This window comes from Sceloporus occidentalis, unplaced genomic scaffold (assembly GCF_023333645.1).
Source record: "Sceloporus occidentalis isolate IW3139 unplaced genomic scaffold, rSceOcc1.0.p SCAF_10, whole genome shotgun sequence".
NCBI lineage: Eukaryota > Metazoa > Chordata > Lepidosauria > Squamata > Phrynosomatidae > Sceloporus > Sceloporus occidentalis.
Window position 1 is genome coordinate 9,638,266 of NW_028316990.1, and position 15,763 is coordinate 9,654,028.

The following is a 15,763-nucleotide window of genomic DNA, read 5'->3' on the forward strand; positions in this document are numbered from 1 at the left end:
TTCTGAAGAGCTGTTGTCACTTGGAAGATGGAGCGTGTTTTGGGTAAAACTCAAACCAGTGGTTTCAAATTATAAGAAAGGAAATTCCAACTAAATATCAGGAAGAACTTCCTGATAACCAGGGAGTGGAAGGGACCTCCTCAGCAGCTGTCAGACATCCTTTCTTCGGAGGTCTTGGAAAAGAGATTGGATATCCACCCATCAGAGATGCTTTAGCTCAGTATTCCTGCATAGAAGGGGGTTGGATTAGAGGGCCTTTGGGATCCTTTCCATCTCTGTGATTTTAATCTAACCTAATACTCTCCTCCCCTGAAAGCATAAGACCAGCAGGACACAGGAAGGCAAGTGTTGCAACCTGTCGGCCTTTATTACATCGTCATGCTTCTAATGATCCTCAGAGTCGCTTTGGCTTGCTGGTGGCCTGTGAGCCTTCACCTTGTTTGAAGGATCAGCTCCTGCTGCCGGTGCATCTTTTCTCTCACTGCAGTCCCATTCCCCAGGGCTTTGAGCCTCTCCTGGAAAATCTGGAAAAGGAAATGTTCCTCTTTGCCACAGATGGCAGGCGAGGCTCTCCTGCGCTCCAACTCCAGTTCCAGCAGCATCTCCTGCAGTCAAGACAACAGAGGTTGCTTAATTTGTGCTGGCAGGAGCTGGCCCTTCTCAGCCTTATCTATCTCCTCGCAGCAGGAAATCCAAGATCAAGATGGTGGTGGTGATGACTAGTAATGCCTCCCTGTTATTGGCATGTTCGTATGTTCATTATTCACCCCCTGGTCTTTTGACAACTTGCACAATAGGCCAAACTTAAGCAAGCCATAATGATCTGTGGATGGAGCTAGTACTGCAAGAGAGGCACCAAATGGCAGCTGGACCCAACAAGGGTACTCTGTCATTCCTCCTTCTGGTGCAACTAGGGATTTTTCTCTGCCATTCCAAAAAGCTGCAAGGCAAACCCCCTCTGAACAAACTTTGCCAAGAAAACCGTGTTCGCCTCAGGGGCACCATAAATCAGAAAAGACTCCAAGGCACATGACAACAGTAAGGCAGTATTGCTTGCAGTTAAGAACTTGGCGATAAAAAATGTTGGTCTTTTTGGCCCCACATCTTCTGCCTTTGGCACCAGCTACCACTGGAATAGAGCCCTCGAGAGATGTCTCTGAAAAGGCACGAGGCTGCCAGTCTTTTGCTACGAACAGGGCTGCCTATCCTTGCCTCCATCTTAAAATCCAAAATCCAAAGAAACCACAACATGCAGATTTGACCCACCTGTAATCTGCTGTAGATTTCTGGGTTTCCTCTTCTCTGTGATATGGAAAATTTGGGGTTATTTGGATGGTTGCACTTGCCCAACTCAGACCTAGATTTAAAAAAAAAAGGCAGGAGTGTTAAGTCTCTGAATTTATGGTGACATTAAATTGGGAAGTCACGATATATTGGGAACATAAAAAATATGCCACAGCCACATGGATGTCAACTGTACAATGATCTTTGCTTAGACTCACTCCAATCAATGATGGATTCAACTGAATGAATATATATATAACTGATAATCCCAAACATTTAGTAAAATGGATTCTGGGAGTGGGAAGGTGGGAGGAATCCCCAATGTAAATCTTTCCAAGTCTTCCAGAGGTATACCAGCTACTCAGTTGTGGGTGAAAAAACAAGCCAAAATTTTACTTCCAGAGGCATTAGGTGGTTTGCTTCTCTTTTCACACAAAGACATCTGTAGAAATATTTAGTCAAGACTTTGATGCGTGGGAAACCACCTAGGCAGCTGCGTACCTCTGGCAGAAATCCAAGATGGTGTCAATAAGAACAGCACACGCCATCTGCAAGTCTCCATCACAGCCTCCAGCAGTGGCAGGCAGAGGAAGGTAGTGCTGATACAAAGCCCAGTAATGGAATTCCTGCCTGCAAACAGGAAACAGAAGCGGCGAAAGCTACACTTTTTGTCAAAAAGCAAGAATGGGGGGCAGGGCGGGAGGGAATAGAGAGTGTGTAATCTTATGTAGGGCTGGAAGCCAAGACATGCAAGTTATTTCTGACTTATGACAGCCCTAAGGTGACCCTATTGCAGGATTTTCTTGGCAAGATTTGTTCAGAGGGGTTTGCCATCTTTGCTTTCCTCTGAGGCTGAGAGAGTGCATGGTGACCTAACCAGCTCCAGACACATTTATACATCTTCTGACAGGAGAGCATTAGATAGTGGGGCAGATTTGTTAGGCTCTGTGGTCCCTCACCTCTCAGCAGCAGAAAGAATGTCTTCATCAGGATGGATTCCCAGCTCCATCAGCAGCCACTCTTGGAGAGCCAGCTAGAAGGAAGGCAGAAAGATTTGGCATATGAGACAAAGAAGTAACCAGAAAATCCTCACCCCTCCTTAGACCAGGGGTGGGAATCATGCAGCTCCCCAGAAGTTGCTGGACTGTGGCTCCCAGCATTCCACACCAGTGGCTAAGCTGACTGGGGAAGCTGGTCTGCAGAGTTGCATGCTTCACACCTCTACCTACAATACTGTAGTCTCTTCCTCCCATTTGGTCACCTGATCTAGTTCTAAGCAACAGACTGAAAAGCTAAGGTTGGGCCCTCTATGTCCCTAAAGGTCCTTTTCTCTATCCACTCTTGTTGGAACACAGGAGACAGGGCCTTATTGGAGGAGACAGGAGGATCGCGTCCATTTTTATAAGGGGTTGAAGACCTTCCTGTCTGATTCACCTGATTAAGCTGCTGAGTTGTGCCAGATGTTGCTGAGATGGACAGTGACCTGTGGGATGTTGGGGATTTCATTTCATGTATATTTATAGTAATACGTTTAGCTATCCTCATCTGGACCTGCACTGAAGACTATGATTCTAGGACACTGCTTTAACTGCCATGGCACAATGTTATAGAATCCTGGGATTTGTACATTTGTGAGATATTTAGCCTTCTCTGTCAGAGAGCTCTGGTGCCACAACAAACTACAAACCCCAGATTTGCATAGTATGGACCCCTAGCAGTTAAAGCAGTGTCAAACTGCATTAATTCTGCCATGTGGCCTTCATCCTTGATTGTATATGTTGATGTTCCGCTCTTTGTTGAAAAGGCTGTTACAAATAAACATTGCTGCTGTTGTTATTATTATTATTATTACATCAACAAATGACTTTTTTTATGGGAGAGGAGAAAATGGAAGTGGGAAGGGGATGACTGAGACACGCACACAGTATTTACCTGGAACACTTTTTCCTGTAACAGTTCTTTGAAATGTGGTTGCTTCCACAAGCAGAGGGCAGCTTTTGAGTAGCAGAAGTTGAGGTGGGATAGGGTTTTCCATGGAAGGTCATCTGTGTTTCCTTCCCAGCCAGTATCTCGGGCTTCTACACAAAGTCGTGGCACAACATACTGAAGCTGCAAAACAGAAAAACAAGGCATTCAAAGACTGAACAGCACTGCACAGTCCAAAAGAGAAAAGGTCTAAAAATGACCATAAAACCTAAGGAAGGCAAAACCAAGTGAAGACTAGTGGGAAATGCAGCAAGGTTCCAGCAGACTATATTCCTGTTCTCATACAGGAATATATACAGAGAGCTGCTTCCTCAGGTACAGAATTCCCAAGCTAGCTGGGCACTGATGGATCTACAGTCATTTTATATGGTGCTGGCACCAGATGTGCCATTCTGTCCTTGCTTTTGCTACAAGAATTCCTGCTGGTTTTGTTTTTTAAATCTTTTGCATCCTTTCTTTCCTTTCTATCCAAGCTTGGGTACAAATCCACAAATCCTTGCAGATTTACAGGTTTGCTGACATGACCTCTCTCAAACAAAAGACCCCCAGGAGATAAATCAGCAGTGATATGTTTTTTAAAAAGCGCTGGAACATTTAAAAAATAATAATCCTGAACCAGGAACAAAAGTTTCAAAGCTGCTTTTGGGAAAAGCAGACTGATCGTGCTTCACACGAACAAAAGGCGTCTGAATCATCAGCCAGGCAGACTCTAGGACACGCATTGGAGGTCAGAAATGGAGTAGGGTGGGAAGAGGCCTGGTGCTGGAATTTGGCCAAATGCAAAATAACCGCAGTACCCATAAAAACCAAAAAAATTACCTTTTTTACAAATCCAGGATGAAGCAAGGTGCATAAGTGGTCATGGGGAAGGGAAGCAAATTTGCATAAAAAGTAAGAAAGTGTAGCAGTACAAAACCTACAAACAGGGAGGAAAAGTGTTATTTAATTTGTTCTTTTCAAATAGGACTCATTGCACTGCTATTCTCACTGATCGATTTTGTCCCATAACCGCCCTGTGTGAGAGACATCAGGTTGAGAAAGCGCAACTGGCCAAAACTCACCCAGAGAGCTTTACGTCCAAACCCAGTTCTCCCTGGTTCTAATCATTACTTCTCATCTGCTTTCCTAATTATTCCCACTCTAAGGCTCTATGATTCCAACACCTAGAGGAACAAAGGCTGAAAATCACTTGCCTAAATCCAGTTGTTAGATCCAACTACAGAAGACCCACTGAATCAATGCGCTTTGCACAAACGCTGATTGAACATTCAGCTAGTCAAGGGTTTACTCTAGCAGGGACTAGTAACGGGATTTAGGCTAGTTGCAACCACTCCCGCTTCAGGTGTTTCAATTCCCAGCATCCTTATAATTCAACAACATCTGGAGGGCAAAATAATTCCATCCCATATCTAGGCCCTAGTAGTTTTGAAGGCAAGAGACTAAAGGGAAGGCCCATTATACAGTGCTTTTGAGAGAAGAAGATGCTTACTTCATGCAGAAGATGAAAGACTCTCCTGTCTGACACACCAAAAAATAATCCCAGAGTTCAGTAACAGAAAGTTCCCTTACGGCGGTGGAGAAAGGGACCAGCGAAGAGCAAATGTCAATTGCAGGAATGAACAACTTGGCTTCATTTAAGTGTACTGCAAAGACAGCCAGACCTATGATGTGAGCATCGCTTAGAGAAGAGCCCTGCAAGAGCCAAACACAACATACCTCCGTCAGATACTTTTGTTTAAGCTCCTGAGTGAAACCTTGACATTTTCAAAGGCTAGAAATGTGCCACTGTCCCAGGGTCCCAAACAGACCTCTACCCTTGCAAGAGGAGAAGTAGCAGCTATGATTCCTGTTCTTCAACAGATTGTGAGCTTCAGATACAGAATCACAGACTTGGAAGGACGCTCAAGACTCTTCTAGTCAAATCTGCTTGAAATGCAGCTAAACCATCCCTGGGAGGTGGCTGTTTGACTAATATGAAAACATCCAATGAAGAAGTGTCCATCTTCCTTGGTAGACTGCCACCACTGAACTACTCTTACCATCAGGATGTTCATCCTAAAGTTTAGACAGAATCTCACTTTTGTAGTGTGAATCCATTGCTCTGTGCCCTAGTTTCTGGAGAACCAGAGAACAAGCTTGCTCCATCTTCTATATGGAATCCCTTCAAATATTTAAAGATGCTATCATGCCAAATCTCAGTCTTGGCTTCTTCAACCTAAACATACATAGTTCCATCAGCTGTTCCTCATAAGGCTTGGTTTCCAGACCTTTGACCATCTTGGTCACCCTCCTCCAAAAATATTCCAGTTTTTTTATATCCTTCTTAACTTGTAGTACCCAAAATGGGACACAGTACTAAAAACTGACACATAGGGGCAGAGGCTCTCATCCTGAGAGAAAGAGCAAAGATAATGCTTCTCTTTACAAGCCCCCAAAGAAAAAGAGTCCACAAATTTCTGACTTTCAAACAGCTCTTACCCTCAAGAAGAGCCTCGTAATGTTTGGTCATTCTGAGGAACCCACCTGATGATAAATAAGTTGGCAAAGGCGGCTCAGCAAGGATGGCAAGATCTGGCGGTGCCCACAAATCATTTTGACCAATAGGGAGGCCCAAGCTCCCTGCCTGCAAGGAAACACAAACCGCACCATCATATTGCTGCCTGAGTGATCAATGGCTTTATGGGTGATCTAGCCACATTGCCTGGGCTGCATGCACTTATAATGTGCTACTTTACCTCTCTGGAGGGAGGAAGTAGGAAACAGACATGACATTCTTGCAAAATGATGTTAGCAGAAGATCAACTACCTAGAAAAGAGAAAGAGCACAAGTGAGAGACAGAGTGAGAAAGTGAGAAACAGGCTGCTCACTTACTACGCCGGGGCATTGCAACGGTAGTTCTGTGCAAGACAGGCCAAAATAAAGCTGCTTTGAGTCACTTTGGAGGTATGCTGTTTAAAAGATACATGCGTCCTAAGAGTCCGGAAATGGCACCAAAGCCATGATCCTGTCCTAAGGACTGCAGTGCAGCTTTGGTGCAGCTTCCAGACTCTTAGGATGCATGCTTCATTGAAACACCATACCTCCAAAGTGACCTGAAGAAGCTTTATTTTGGTCTGTCTGTAAAGAGCCTAAGTAACACATCCTACAAGGAAGGAGCATGGATCCTGACAGACCACGAGATGTAGCTTAGGGTCAAAGGTACCCCAACTTGTTCTTGTTGCTGTGTGTTTCCAAGTCATTTTTTTTAACTTATGGTGATCTAAGGTGAACCTATCATAGGGTTTTCTTGGCAAGTTTTTTCAGAGAGGGTTTGCCACTGCCATCCTTTGAAGCTGAGAAAGTGTGACTTGCCCAAGGTCACCCAGTGGGTTTTTACATTCAAATGGGGGAATCAAACCCTGATCTCCAGGGTCAAACTCCAAGCTCAAATGGCTACACCATGATGGCTCTCTTCTAAGGAATTTTTAAAGAAAAGCCTCCCCCAATTTCACCCCCCCCTCTCTCTCTCTCTCTCTCTCTTTATATATATATATATATATATATATATATATATATACACACACACACACACACACACACACCTCTTGATGCTGCCGTTGAACTTCAGGAATGGAAAGGTTCAGTTGGATTCTAAGGTTCATGGAAGCAGCTTCATCCTCATCCTTCATGTGTCCCAGAACACCTGCCAGTTTCTCTGAGATGTGAGCTATCTGAGCAGGCAGCTCTGCAACAAAAAGTGCCAGGAAAGAAGAACCAACTGAAAAGAGGCACATGTAGGTCAGAAGTATCAGAAAACAGAACAGTCTATACAACGGCTAAGGTTCCTTAATTAATTGTTTTTTTAAAATTCATGGACAAGTTATTCTGCCACCCAGTACACTGGAGGAAGCACACTAGAGCTCTGGGGTTTGAATCTGGCCCTCCTGAGGTTCCAGTTTGGCCCCCTATGCTTCCCCCAATGCCCACCCACACTCCCTCCTTCCCCATGGCATCACCATTGGTGGTTTCTCAGCATCTGCATGCCATACGCTCCACCCTAGTTCTACAAAACTGAAATGCTTAGTTGCTGGCAGTTAAAAGTCTTCCCACTTGTAAGATGAGATGTTTGTTGAATACGCTCAGTTCTCTTCCACTTCCATTCACTTCAAAATAAATCCTCAACTGGACAGAAGAAACCTGCCAACCAAGAAGCTGGTGGAGCTGAGGATCAACCTGTACTCTCAGGCAAGGTTTTCTTCTACACTGAACATATAAATTGGTTTCTACAGGCCCTGCGTCAAGATATCCTCCTCCATTGCTGAGCAAATGGGTTCTTCTGTTTTCATTTTCTCTCCTGCAGGCAGCCTGTTGGCCTAAATACCCTAAAGGCACCAGATCCTGTCTATTCTTGGATGCTAAGCAGGATGGGAGACCATCAATGGGTAACAGATGCTGTGGGCTGCATTTCAAAGGAAGGAACTGGCAAAACCACGTCTGAGAATTCCTTACCAAAGAAAACCCTATGAGAAATTAATGAGGTTGTGATTAGTTGACAGGCGACTTGAAGGTGTGCGCTCGCTCTCTCTCTCTCTTACACACACACACACACACACACACACACACACACACACACACACACAGAGGCAGCCTGTTTGCCTTCTCCTACCCTCCTGTTTGTGTTGATCTGTAATCAGCAGTCTGAGCGCTTCAAGTTCAGCCCTGAGCAACTCCAAGGGCTCTTTCTGATCACTTGTCTCCATCTCAGCCGATTCCTCTGCAGACAAAAGGAAGCTGCCTTTAGAACAGGTCAGGCTACTAGCTCATCTCACCTGGTAGTATCTACTCTGACTGGCAGTCACCAGTCTCAAGCAGTCTTTTCCCTAAAACCTGCTGCTATTGACCCTCTAAACAGGAGATCCCAGGGATGGAAGCTGGGACTTTGCCTATGCAAAGCAGTCCCCCCAGAAAAAGAAAGGTGTGTATTTCAGCCCAGGCTGCAACAGAGACCTTCTCAACTTAAAAGTCGGCCCAATTTGATGGTGTGATCCCAAGGGAGCATTTGCAAAAGCAATGGCTTAGGTGGCTGCTTCACAACCTATAAGTCCTGAGATGTTATTGGACTACTGTTCCCAGAATCCCTCCCCACTGTCCATGTTGTTTGGAGTTTGGAGGAGAGTAGTGAGAGCAACCACATTTGGGAACCATTGGTCTAGGATACAATGGGATGCTTACAGTCAAAGTACAGACCAAGAATGGGCACCCATTGGGAATCAGAGGGCACAAAACAGGTCAAGACTACATCCTAAGAAGCCATTTTTGACTAAAACCCCATTTTGGGCGGGGGTGTGTGTGTGCTGAAGAGCCATGGTGACCCCAAAGGTAACAAATGGCCATTGGGCCACCTGATTCCCACCCATTAAAGACTACAGAATATCCACTGTCCACAGCAGCTTCTTTCTCCGTCTAGTTTATTTTATTCATTCGTTCATTCATCCATCCTAAAGACTAGATGACAGTTCAAGCAATTGACCAAATTTGCCTCCAGACAGAAAACAATATTAAGCCACTTGAGTACATCCTACGTTTCCAGGCCAATTTAGCAGCTGGGTTTTGTCACTCCTGATTCACAGACGCAATGCCCCAGGCAGCACTGAACAGACAGCAAAGCAACCCCATCAATATCAACCCAGTTGCATTTAAAGGACAAAAGGAAGCCACTGATTCGATTTTATTTTAGGGATGATTCTGTCCTTGACCAGAGCCACCGCTGGGGGTCAGTGTCCACCAAACCATTTCCTCCAGGTCACAAATCAGTGAGCTGGGTTTCTGTTTCATCCCACTCCAGCCCATTGCTGGAGGTTCAAGACTCCATGGTAAACCTCCATCTTTGCATTTAAGGAGAAAGAACAGTAGAGCTCCTCTAAGGTAGTAGCAGCTCATTTCAGAGCATATCAGACCCATTTCACTTCGTTTTGTTGCATTATTTACTGCGGACACAGTGCTACAACCCAGCAACAAAAGTATTTTGCCACCTTTCCTTCAAAATCCTCCCAATGCTGATGCTACTACAGAACTTTCCAGCCAAATGGAGGATGAAGAAGAAAAGGAGGGTTGTGCAGGCATAAAGACTTTATAAGAAAGTACATCATTGTCAAGGTTAACTGAGGAGTGACTGTACTCCTCTTTTCATGTAGTACTGCAACACATTTCAGGGTTCGCAAGAGAAACAGGCCAGTACCTTGGGAAAAGAAAAGTATACCAAGTTTTGAAGTTATACTACTTAGTAGACAAAAGGATTCATCTCACCTTGTAAGAGTTTTTCTTTAGCAGCTTGGCATTCTTCTATATAAGTGGCATACATGTTTGGAGGAATTTTTTCAACCCTGTTTTAGTAGACACACACATTTTTACACTAAAATAGACTAAAGCAAAGCCTGGAAATAGTATTCTTCTAGGCTACAATTTACAGTACAAATTATCTTTTTCAAAACCCCTATCCCCACAATTTTGGACTTGATGCTATTTGTTTGAAGTGCCAATTCTTGTGCTGCAAATATAAATCCTGCAGCCCCCCTCCCATAGTTATTTCTGTTACTGTGACAGGCTGAATCCTTTATCCAAAATGCTTGGGACCAGAGGTGTTTCGGAGATCCAATTTTTTTGGCTTTTGGAATATGTGGGATTTTGGAATACAAGTGGAGTAGTATGTATTGTATCTGTGAGGCTGGAGAGACATGAGGATCTGTGAAATGGTGGGAATCCAAGCATAGCGCTTGGCACGAATCCACACCTCCCACCATTTCACAGATCCTCACATTTCTCTCCATTCTCACTGGGGAAAAACAATACAGTACAGATGATCAGGAGCACCCTAAGTGGCATGTCGGCGCTCAAAGGTTTAGGATTTTGGAGCATTTTGAATTGTACTCATATTACTGAGGAATACAAGAGGAAACCTGGGGCCAAGAACATGCCAGAAGAAGAGAGAGGCAAGTTTGGGAGAGTGGTGGGACCATAACATCAACAGGTTTTACTCCTGGTAGGCACTGAAACAATCCAGAAGACATTGTGATAAACTGAGAACAAAGTAGCCTCACAGGTAACAGCAGAAGAAAAACCTGAACATGTAAGAAAAAGATGGAGGCATTCCAGCCCTTTTCACAATCCACTCTTACCTTTTGAGAGAGTCTATCAAAGCCATGCGGGAGTCAGGCGTTTCAGGAAGCTGCAATATTTTAACAACGTGTTTAAGTATCAGTTTTGACACAGTAGATTTAAATAAGATGCTTTTCACTCTGCACTCTTATTCTGAGTGTGAATATATATATATATATATATATATATATATATGAATGAATAAATATATGTATGACTAAGTGAAACAGGAAAGCAACTGCAATTACTTTTGTCACCAAAATTTCTCGCTTAAAACCAAAACAAATGTAAGGATACTAACCACACGTGGTACAAGCAAAGCAGGAATAAAGCGTGTAGTATAGTAGGACTGTCTGAAAATACTGAAACAAGAAAGCAGATGGAAGTTAAGTGAAATTTAATCACAGCTAAAAACCAAAGCATTGGCCAAGAGTCATTTTTTAAAAGAAAGGAAAAACACAACCCAAAATATTTATTTCAGCAACCAAGCACATATTATCCCTTTCATTTATTTTGTTATAGGTGAATTTCACCACAGGGAAAGGGAAGTAACAGACATGTAGGTGTCCAAAAAGAAAGAAATGCCCTCTCCTTCATCCAAGGCAGGGGCAGCATGAACTGCCATTCAAAACAGCTTCCTCAAAACAAAATTTCAATTTGAGGTCTTTCTGTATGGGTTGTTCATGAAATTTGTCAACATATCCAAACAATGTTCCTGTTGTTCTAGACTATTAGCTGGCAATTCCTGATACCAGGAGCAACAATGAAGTGGGTGTCAAAATGAATGTATAAAACAGGAAGATTAAAGGAGATCATACCTAGCTTCCATCACAGTTGCTGGGATCTTCCCAGTGTTTTCAAATATCTGTACAGCCTTTTCCACATCCTGAATTGCCTGATGGTGTGGCTGATGCACATTCACACCACAAAGAGAAGAGAGAATGTTTTAATCATTCTAGCATGTTCTTTTGGCTTCACAACTGTCTCGCCAAACTACAGGAGGCACTAATGGTTCAGAACATTTTGGTGATGGGAACAATGACAGAAAAGCATGAAAACAGTAAGACCACCAAAAGAAAGAAAGTTGTATCAGAAAAATGTGTGGATCTCTATCTTCCTAATTTCATCAGGAAATTCATTAGGAGGTGCTCCCAATGTGAAGAAGCAGATTTTAGGAAACGGATGCAGTTTTGGTTCTAGCAGAAAAGATTCTAGCATGATACAAACAGCAAAATCAAGCAGGGACCAACCCAAATCTATTTTGTGCTATTAACAAGCTGCAACAATGATGTACAAGGATGAAAAAAACACCTTGCACCAGGGACAAAGTAAATCACTTGATTCAGAACCTGACATGCAGGAGTCAGCAGTTCACCCTCCTACACTTTAAAAACAACACTCCAAAGCACAGTTTGTTAGGCTGCGTTTCCACAAAAAGTGAGCCACTCTGAACATCCCTGACCAGAATGCAGAAAGAGATGTAGAACCAGGTGAATAAATAACTAGCTCGGTTTGATCTCCTCGAAGCAGGAATGCATATACATTCCTCTCGTGGAAATTAAATTAAACTTGCATAGTTAGCTCTGTTATCCGTGCTGAGCATTTTAAGTTAGAACTTTTGTCTCCATAACAAACAATCCAGAAGGGTCTGAAGGTGTGGCAAGGTCTGGTTCTCAGATACCTGGACAGCTTCCTTTGGAGAAGATAAATCCTCATAGAGACCCATGTCTTCTATAGAAACCTGAAACGATATTGAGAAAAAGAGAAGCAGAGTTTGAGGATGTGAGATCTCCATGGGAGATGGGACCCAGCTCCGGAACCTGTGGGTCCCTGAACAGAAGTGAGAAGATCATCAGAGCTTAAGAAAAGGTACCTTTTTTGGACTATAGCCCCCAGAACCCCCAGCCATGGCCAAATTCCATGCCGACTAGGGATTCTGGGGCTGTAGTCCAGCATCTTGCATAAGGATGCAAATACCAGTTGGAAAGACGGACTCTGGCAATTCTTTCTCTCTTTTTGGAAACTGGAAAAAAGAACCAGGCTTCCTCCACTGACCTTGAAATCGGTCAGACGGGTTTTGGCTAAAGCAATGTATTCCAGGAGCAACGGGCGGTACTTGGATGGCACAAATGGCGGATGCATGATGTGCACCTAGAGAAGACATGAAAACAACAGTCAGCTGATGGCTTCAGGATGTGGCTTGTTTTCTCCACAGCCTGCTTTTCTCCCAAGGTGCATTAAAACAGAATTATAGAATCAGAAATGTAAGATGCCCTAAGGTGTGCAGTTGTTCGTTGATCCACAAAGGAAAAAATTGGAGCACATGTGGTATACCAGAACAGCTGCTCAAGGAATGAGAGGCTGTTTCCATCACTCAGGAAAACGGATGGTTGTCTAGTTCAAGTGGACTGTAGAGAAGGAAGAGCTCACCACTGCTGTCCTACCATGTCTCCCAAGTAAGTGGAGCAGTGGATCCATTCCAGGTTTTAATCCTTTAAAGCTAGCCAAAACCTGGAGGAGCCTCTGCCAGCTGGCACCATTGGGCCACTTGTCCAGCTTGAAACCATTTCCTATGACTTTTCATTAGTTCCACCACACAGCTGGATTTAGTTTACACAAACTGCACTGCAGCTCCATACTTTTGTAGGGTGGGGCTGCATCTACATTGCACAATTAATACAGTTTGATACCACTTTGATGGGTGTGTGGGATGCACCCTACAGAGCCCTTTACGCCAGTGGTACTCAAAGTGGGGGTCCATGGATTGGCACCAGCCCACCTTTGCAAGGCGAGTAATTTCTCCTCACCTTCAAGTACTGGGGGGCTTCAAAAGGCACCAACTCTGACAGGAACTTGAAGAGGAAGATCAAGGCCTTCTTAGTGCTGCTGTGGAAGCCGCTGGCACTCCCAAAGGCAACCTGGGAAAGAGAGAGCAATGCAAGAAGAGGCTCTTCCTGCCTCCAACATGGTTAGAGAAAACTTTAGAGTATCCGCTTGTGATGCACTGATCTAGTGAGCTGGGCTTCTGTTGCCAGGCAGATGGAATTTGGGAGTCTTTGTTGGTATCCCAGCCAAGCAATAGCCGCTGCCCCAGGAATAGGAGACCAACTGAGCTTGCCAAATTCCCATGGATTCAGTGCATCTACACTAGTTGGAACTAACTGTATGATTTAGGCAGGGGAGCTCTTACCTTAAACCACTCTGAGTAAGGCATAAATATTGCAGGTCCTTCCAGGGCTGCCTGGCGGGCGATCAAGAAGGCCGTCATCATGTTTTCCAAGTCATAGTTCTGAAAAGCGTTCTTCAGCAGTTGGCCCAGGAAGTCTAGAAAAATAGCCCAGCAAGAATTCCATTGGCAGATTTAGTTGGTAATAATTGTGTGCTCAATTTATGCCCCACCTTTATTTTATGTATTGACTCATATATTTCATTTATACTCCACCTTTCTGGCAATAGGGAAGCCAAAGTGGGGTTTACAACGCAAGTGAAAACAAAACAGCTACAACAAGAGGAGAATGGGAAGAAGCTCAGACTGCAAATATTAGAGACAAAAACCAACCTTGCCCTCCCAATCCCATGTCACTTAAAAATGTTTTTGTTGTTGTTGTGTGCCTTCAAGTTGTTTCCAATTTATGGCAATCCAATGGAGAAACTATCACTAGGTTTTCTAGGGCTGTGTGTGACTCGCCCAAGATCACCCAGTAAGTTTCCATGGCTGAGCAGGGAATCGAACCCTGGTCTCCAGAGTTGCTTAAACTGCTGCACCATACTGGTTCTCCACTTGACAATAGCAATAATGTCATGAGGACTGAATTTTAAAAATTTCCAAGACACTGCAAGATTTGGCAAAAGCAGCATATTCAAACTGGGAACACTTGGTAGAAAAGTCAATATTCTCTGCGACTTGTTCCTGGGTCACATGCTACCAGCCATTTTATTTTCCCCATCTGTTGCTTTTGGCTTTTTAGCAAGGAAGGGACAAGACTACCAACCTCCAGCCCAGCCGCCTCCTCTAGGCTCCGTTATCTACCTTTAATCAACGGTTCTGCTTCAGAATGACAGATTAACAGTGTGGAAACACAGGAGAGGATGTGATGCCAGTTCACTTCGCTTGCCTCCAGGACTTGCTGCAAATGGTGGATCAGCTCCTCCGCCTTGAACAGCACAAAGAGCTAGGAGGAGAAAGAAAACAACCCAAGGATGCTGGAAAATCACCCAACAGTCATCTGACGGTTTGCTACTGAAAATATGTAAAAGTCTCTTCTGAATCTTCTGATATATTTGGTTGGATGATGCAGTGGGGCACTGACTCAAGGTGCTAGGAGTTGCCATCCAACATCACCTGGAAAGCTGCAAGATTCCCACCCCAATGTCCATGATGACATAATAAGATTTATCAGCAGAGATTTAAATGGTTCTCCCTTCTTGCTTTTAATTAAAAACAAAAACATAACACCAAAATAAAAGATACTTGCTTACGTCCCTTTTACTTCCACCTGTAACCCCTCACTCCGTTTTACAGGCTTCTTGGCACAAGAAAACTTTTTTGTGGGGCTTCCTGCTCTCCATTTCTACTGCTGTTGCCTAGACTTCCTATGCCAGAAAGCAGGTTTCAACCTAAACCTGCTCTGCCTAAACATTCCAGATTATTTTATGGGGACTGAGAAGTGAAGGTAGTTCCAGGAATTAAGTCATTTTTAGGAAAGTTTTTAAAAAGTCAGAGAAAGGGACTGCGCTAAAATAGTCCTATTCCCACCCCATTAAGGAAGACCTACTTTACGGTAGAGCAAGGTAAGCACTGTGTTGGTCCTTGCAAAGCTCCATTCTTTCTGCAGGCAGATGGCATCAGAAACTGTGCTTGGCGAAAATGGAAAGAAAAAGAAAAGTGATTTTACAGAACAGTAAGACCAGTGCTGCTGACACATAAAAATAATCAACCATTCTCTTGCTTTTGCCTAACAGAGTAGGGCAGTCAATGATTTCTCGTGCAACAATAACCCAAAGACCTCATGTACAGGCCTTCCGATGAAGAACTAAGTCAAGGAGAGTGAAAACATGAGGCAGTGTGAGAAGGTAGAGAGTTCACACTCCCCATAAAGAACAGCAGGGCTATCTTTATGCAGGGCATGCTACAAGAGAAAGCAAAAGAGCTCCCATCACGGGGCTTCCAGACCAGGTTTGTGAATCGGAAAGCCTGTGGGTGGATCCCCATTTTTATCACCTTCCTCCAGAGAAGTCAAAAGGGGATGGCCCCTCTGAGCTAACAATTCCACCTAAAACCAATGAAGAGCAGTTATGTTAACTATGAATAATACACAATGCAGCAAGGGTATTTGGGGCATCCGGATCAATCAGTTT

The 15,763-nt window shown here is 43.9% G+C and overlaps 1 protein-coding gene across 6 annotated transcripts in view; it reads right to left on the minus strand.

The window, feature by feature from the left end:
* Positions 1-15,763, minus strand: part of FANCA (FA complementation group A) — a 30,991-nt gene that overhangs the window by 6,627 nt on the left and 8,601 nt on the right. For 4 of the 6 annotated variants that reach the window (XM_089539556.1, XM_089539553.1, XM_089539554.1 and 1 more), the window contains exons 12-32: positions 15,181-15,257; positions 14,436-14,577; positions 13,596-13,729; positions 13,213-13,323; positions 12,461-12,556; positions 12,087-12,146; positions 11,224-11,312; positions 10,707-10,767; positions 10,426-10,475; positions 9,557-9,633; positions 7,917-8,024; positions 6,853-7,028; positions 6,006-6,076; positions 5,794-5,893; positions 4,760-4,962; positions 4,090-4,186; positions 3,217-3,393; positions 2,244-2,317; positions 1,786-1,914; positions 1,267-1,357; positions 436-605 (exon numbers count right to left, since the gene is read on the minus strand). In XM_089539556.1, the coding sequence (XP_089395682.1) occupies positions 436-605; positions 1,267-1,357; positions 1,786-1,914; positions 2,244-2,317; positions 3,217-3,393; positions 4,090-4,186; positions 4,760-4,962; positions 5,794-5,893; positions 6,006-6,076; positions 6,853-7,028; positions 7,917-8,024; positions 9,557-9,633; positions 10,426-10,475; positions 10,707-10,767; positions 11,224-11,312; positions 12,087-12,146; positions 12,461-12,556; positions 13,213-13,323; positions 13,596-13,729; positions 14,436-14,577; positions 15,181-15,257 (2,293 nt within the window). The remainder of the gene's footprint in view (positions 1-435; positions 606-1,266; positions 1,358-1,785; positions 1,915-2,243; positions 2,318-3,216; positions 3,394-4,089; positions 4,187-4,759; positions 4,963-5,793; positions 5,894-6,005; positions 6,077-6,852; positions 7,029-7,916; positions 8,025-9,556; positions 9,634-10,425; positions 10,476-10,706; positions 10,768-11,223; positions 11,313-12,086; positions 12,147-12,460; positions 12,557-13,212; positions 13,324-13,595; positions 13,730-14,435; positions 14,578-15,180; positions 15,258-15,763) is intronic. The other 2 variants (XM_089539555.1, XM_089539557.1) reach the window with 2 other exon arrangements.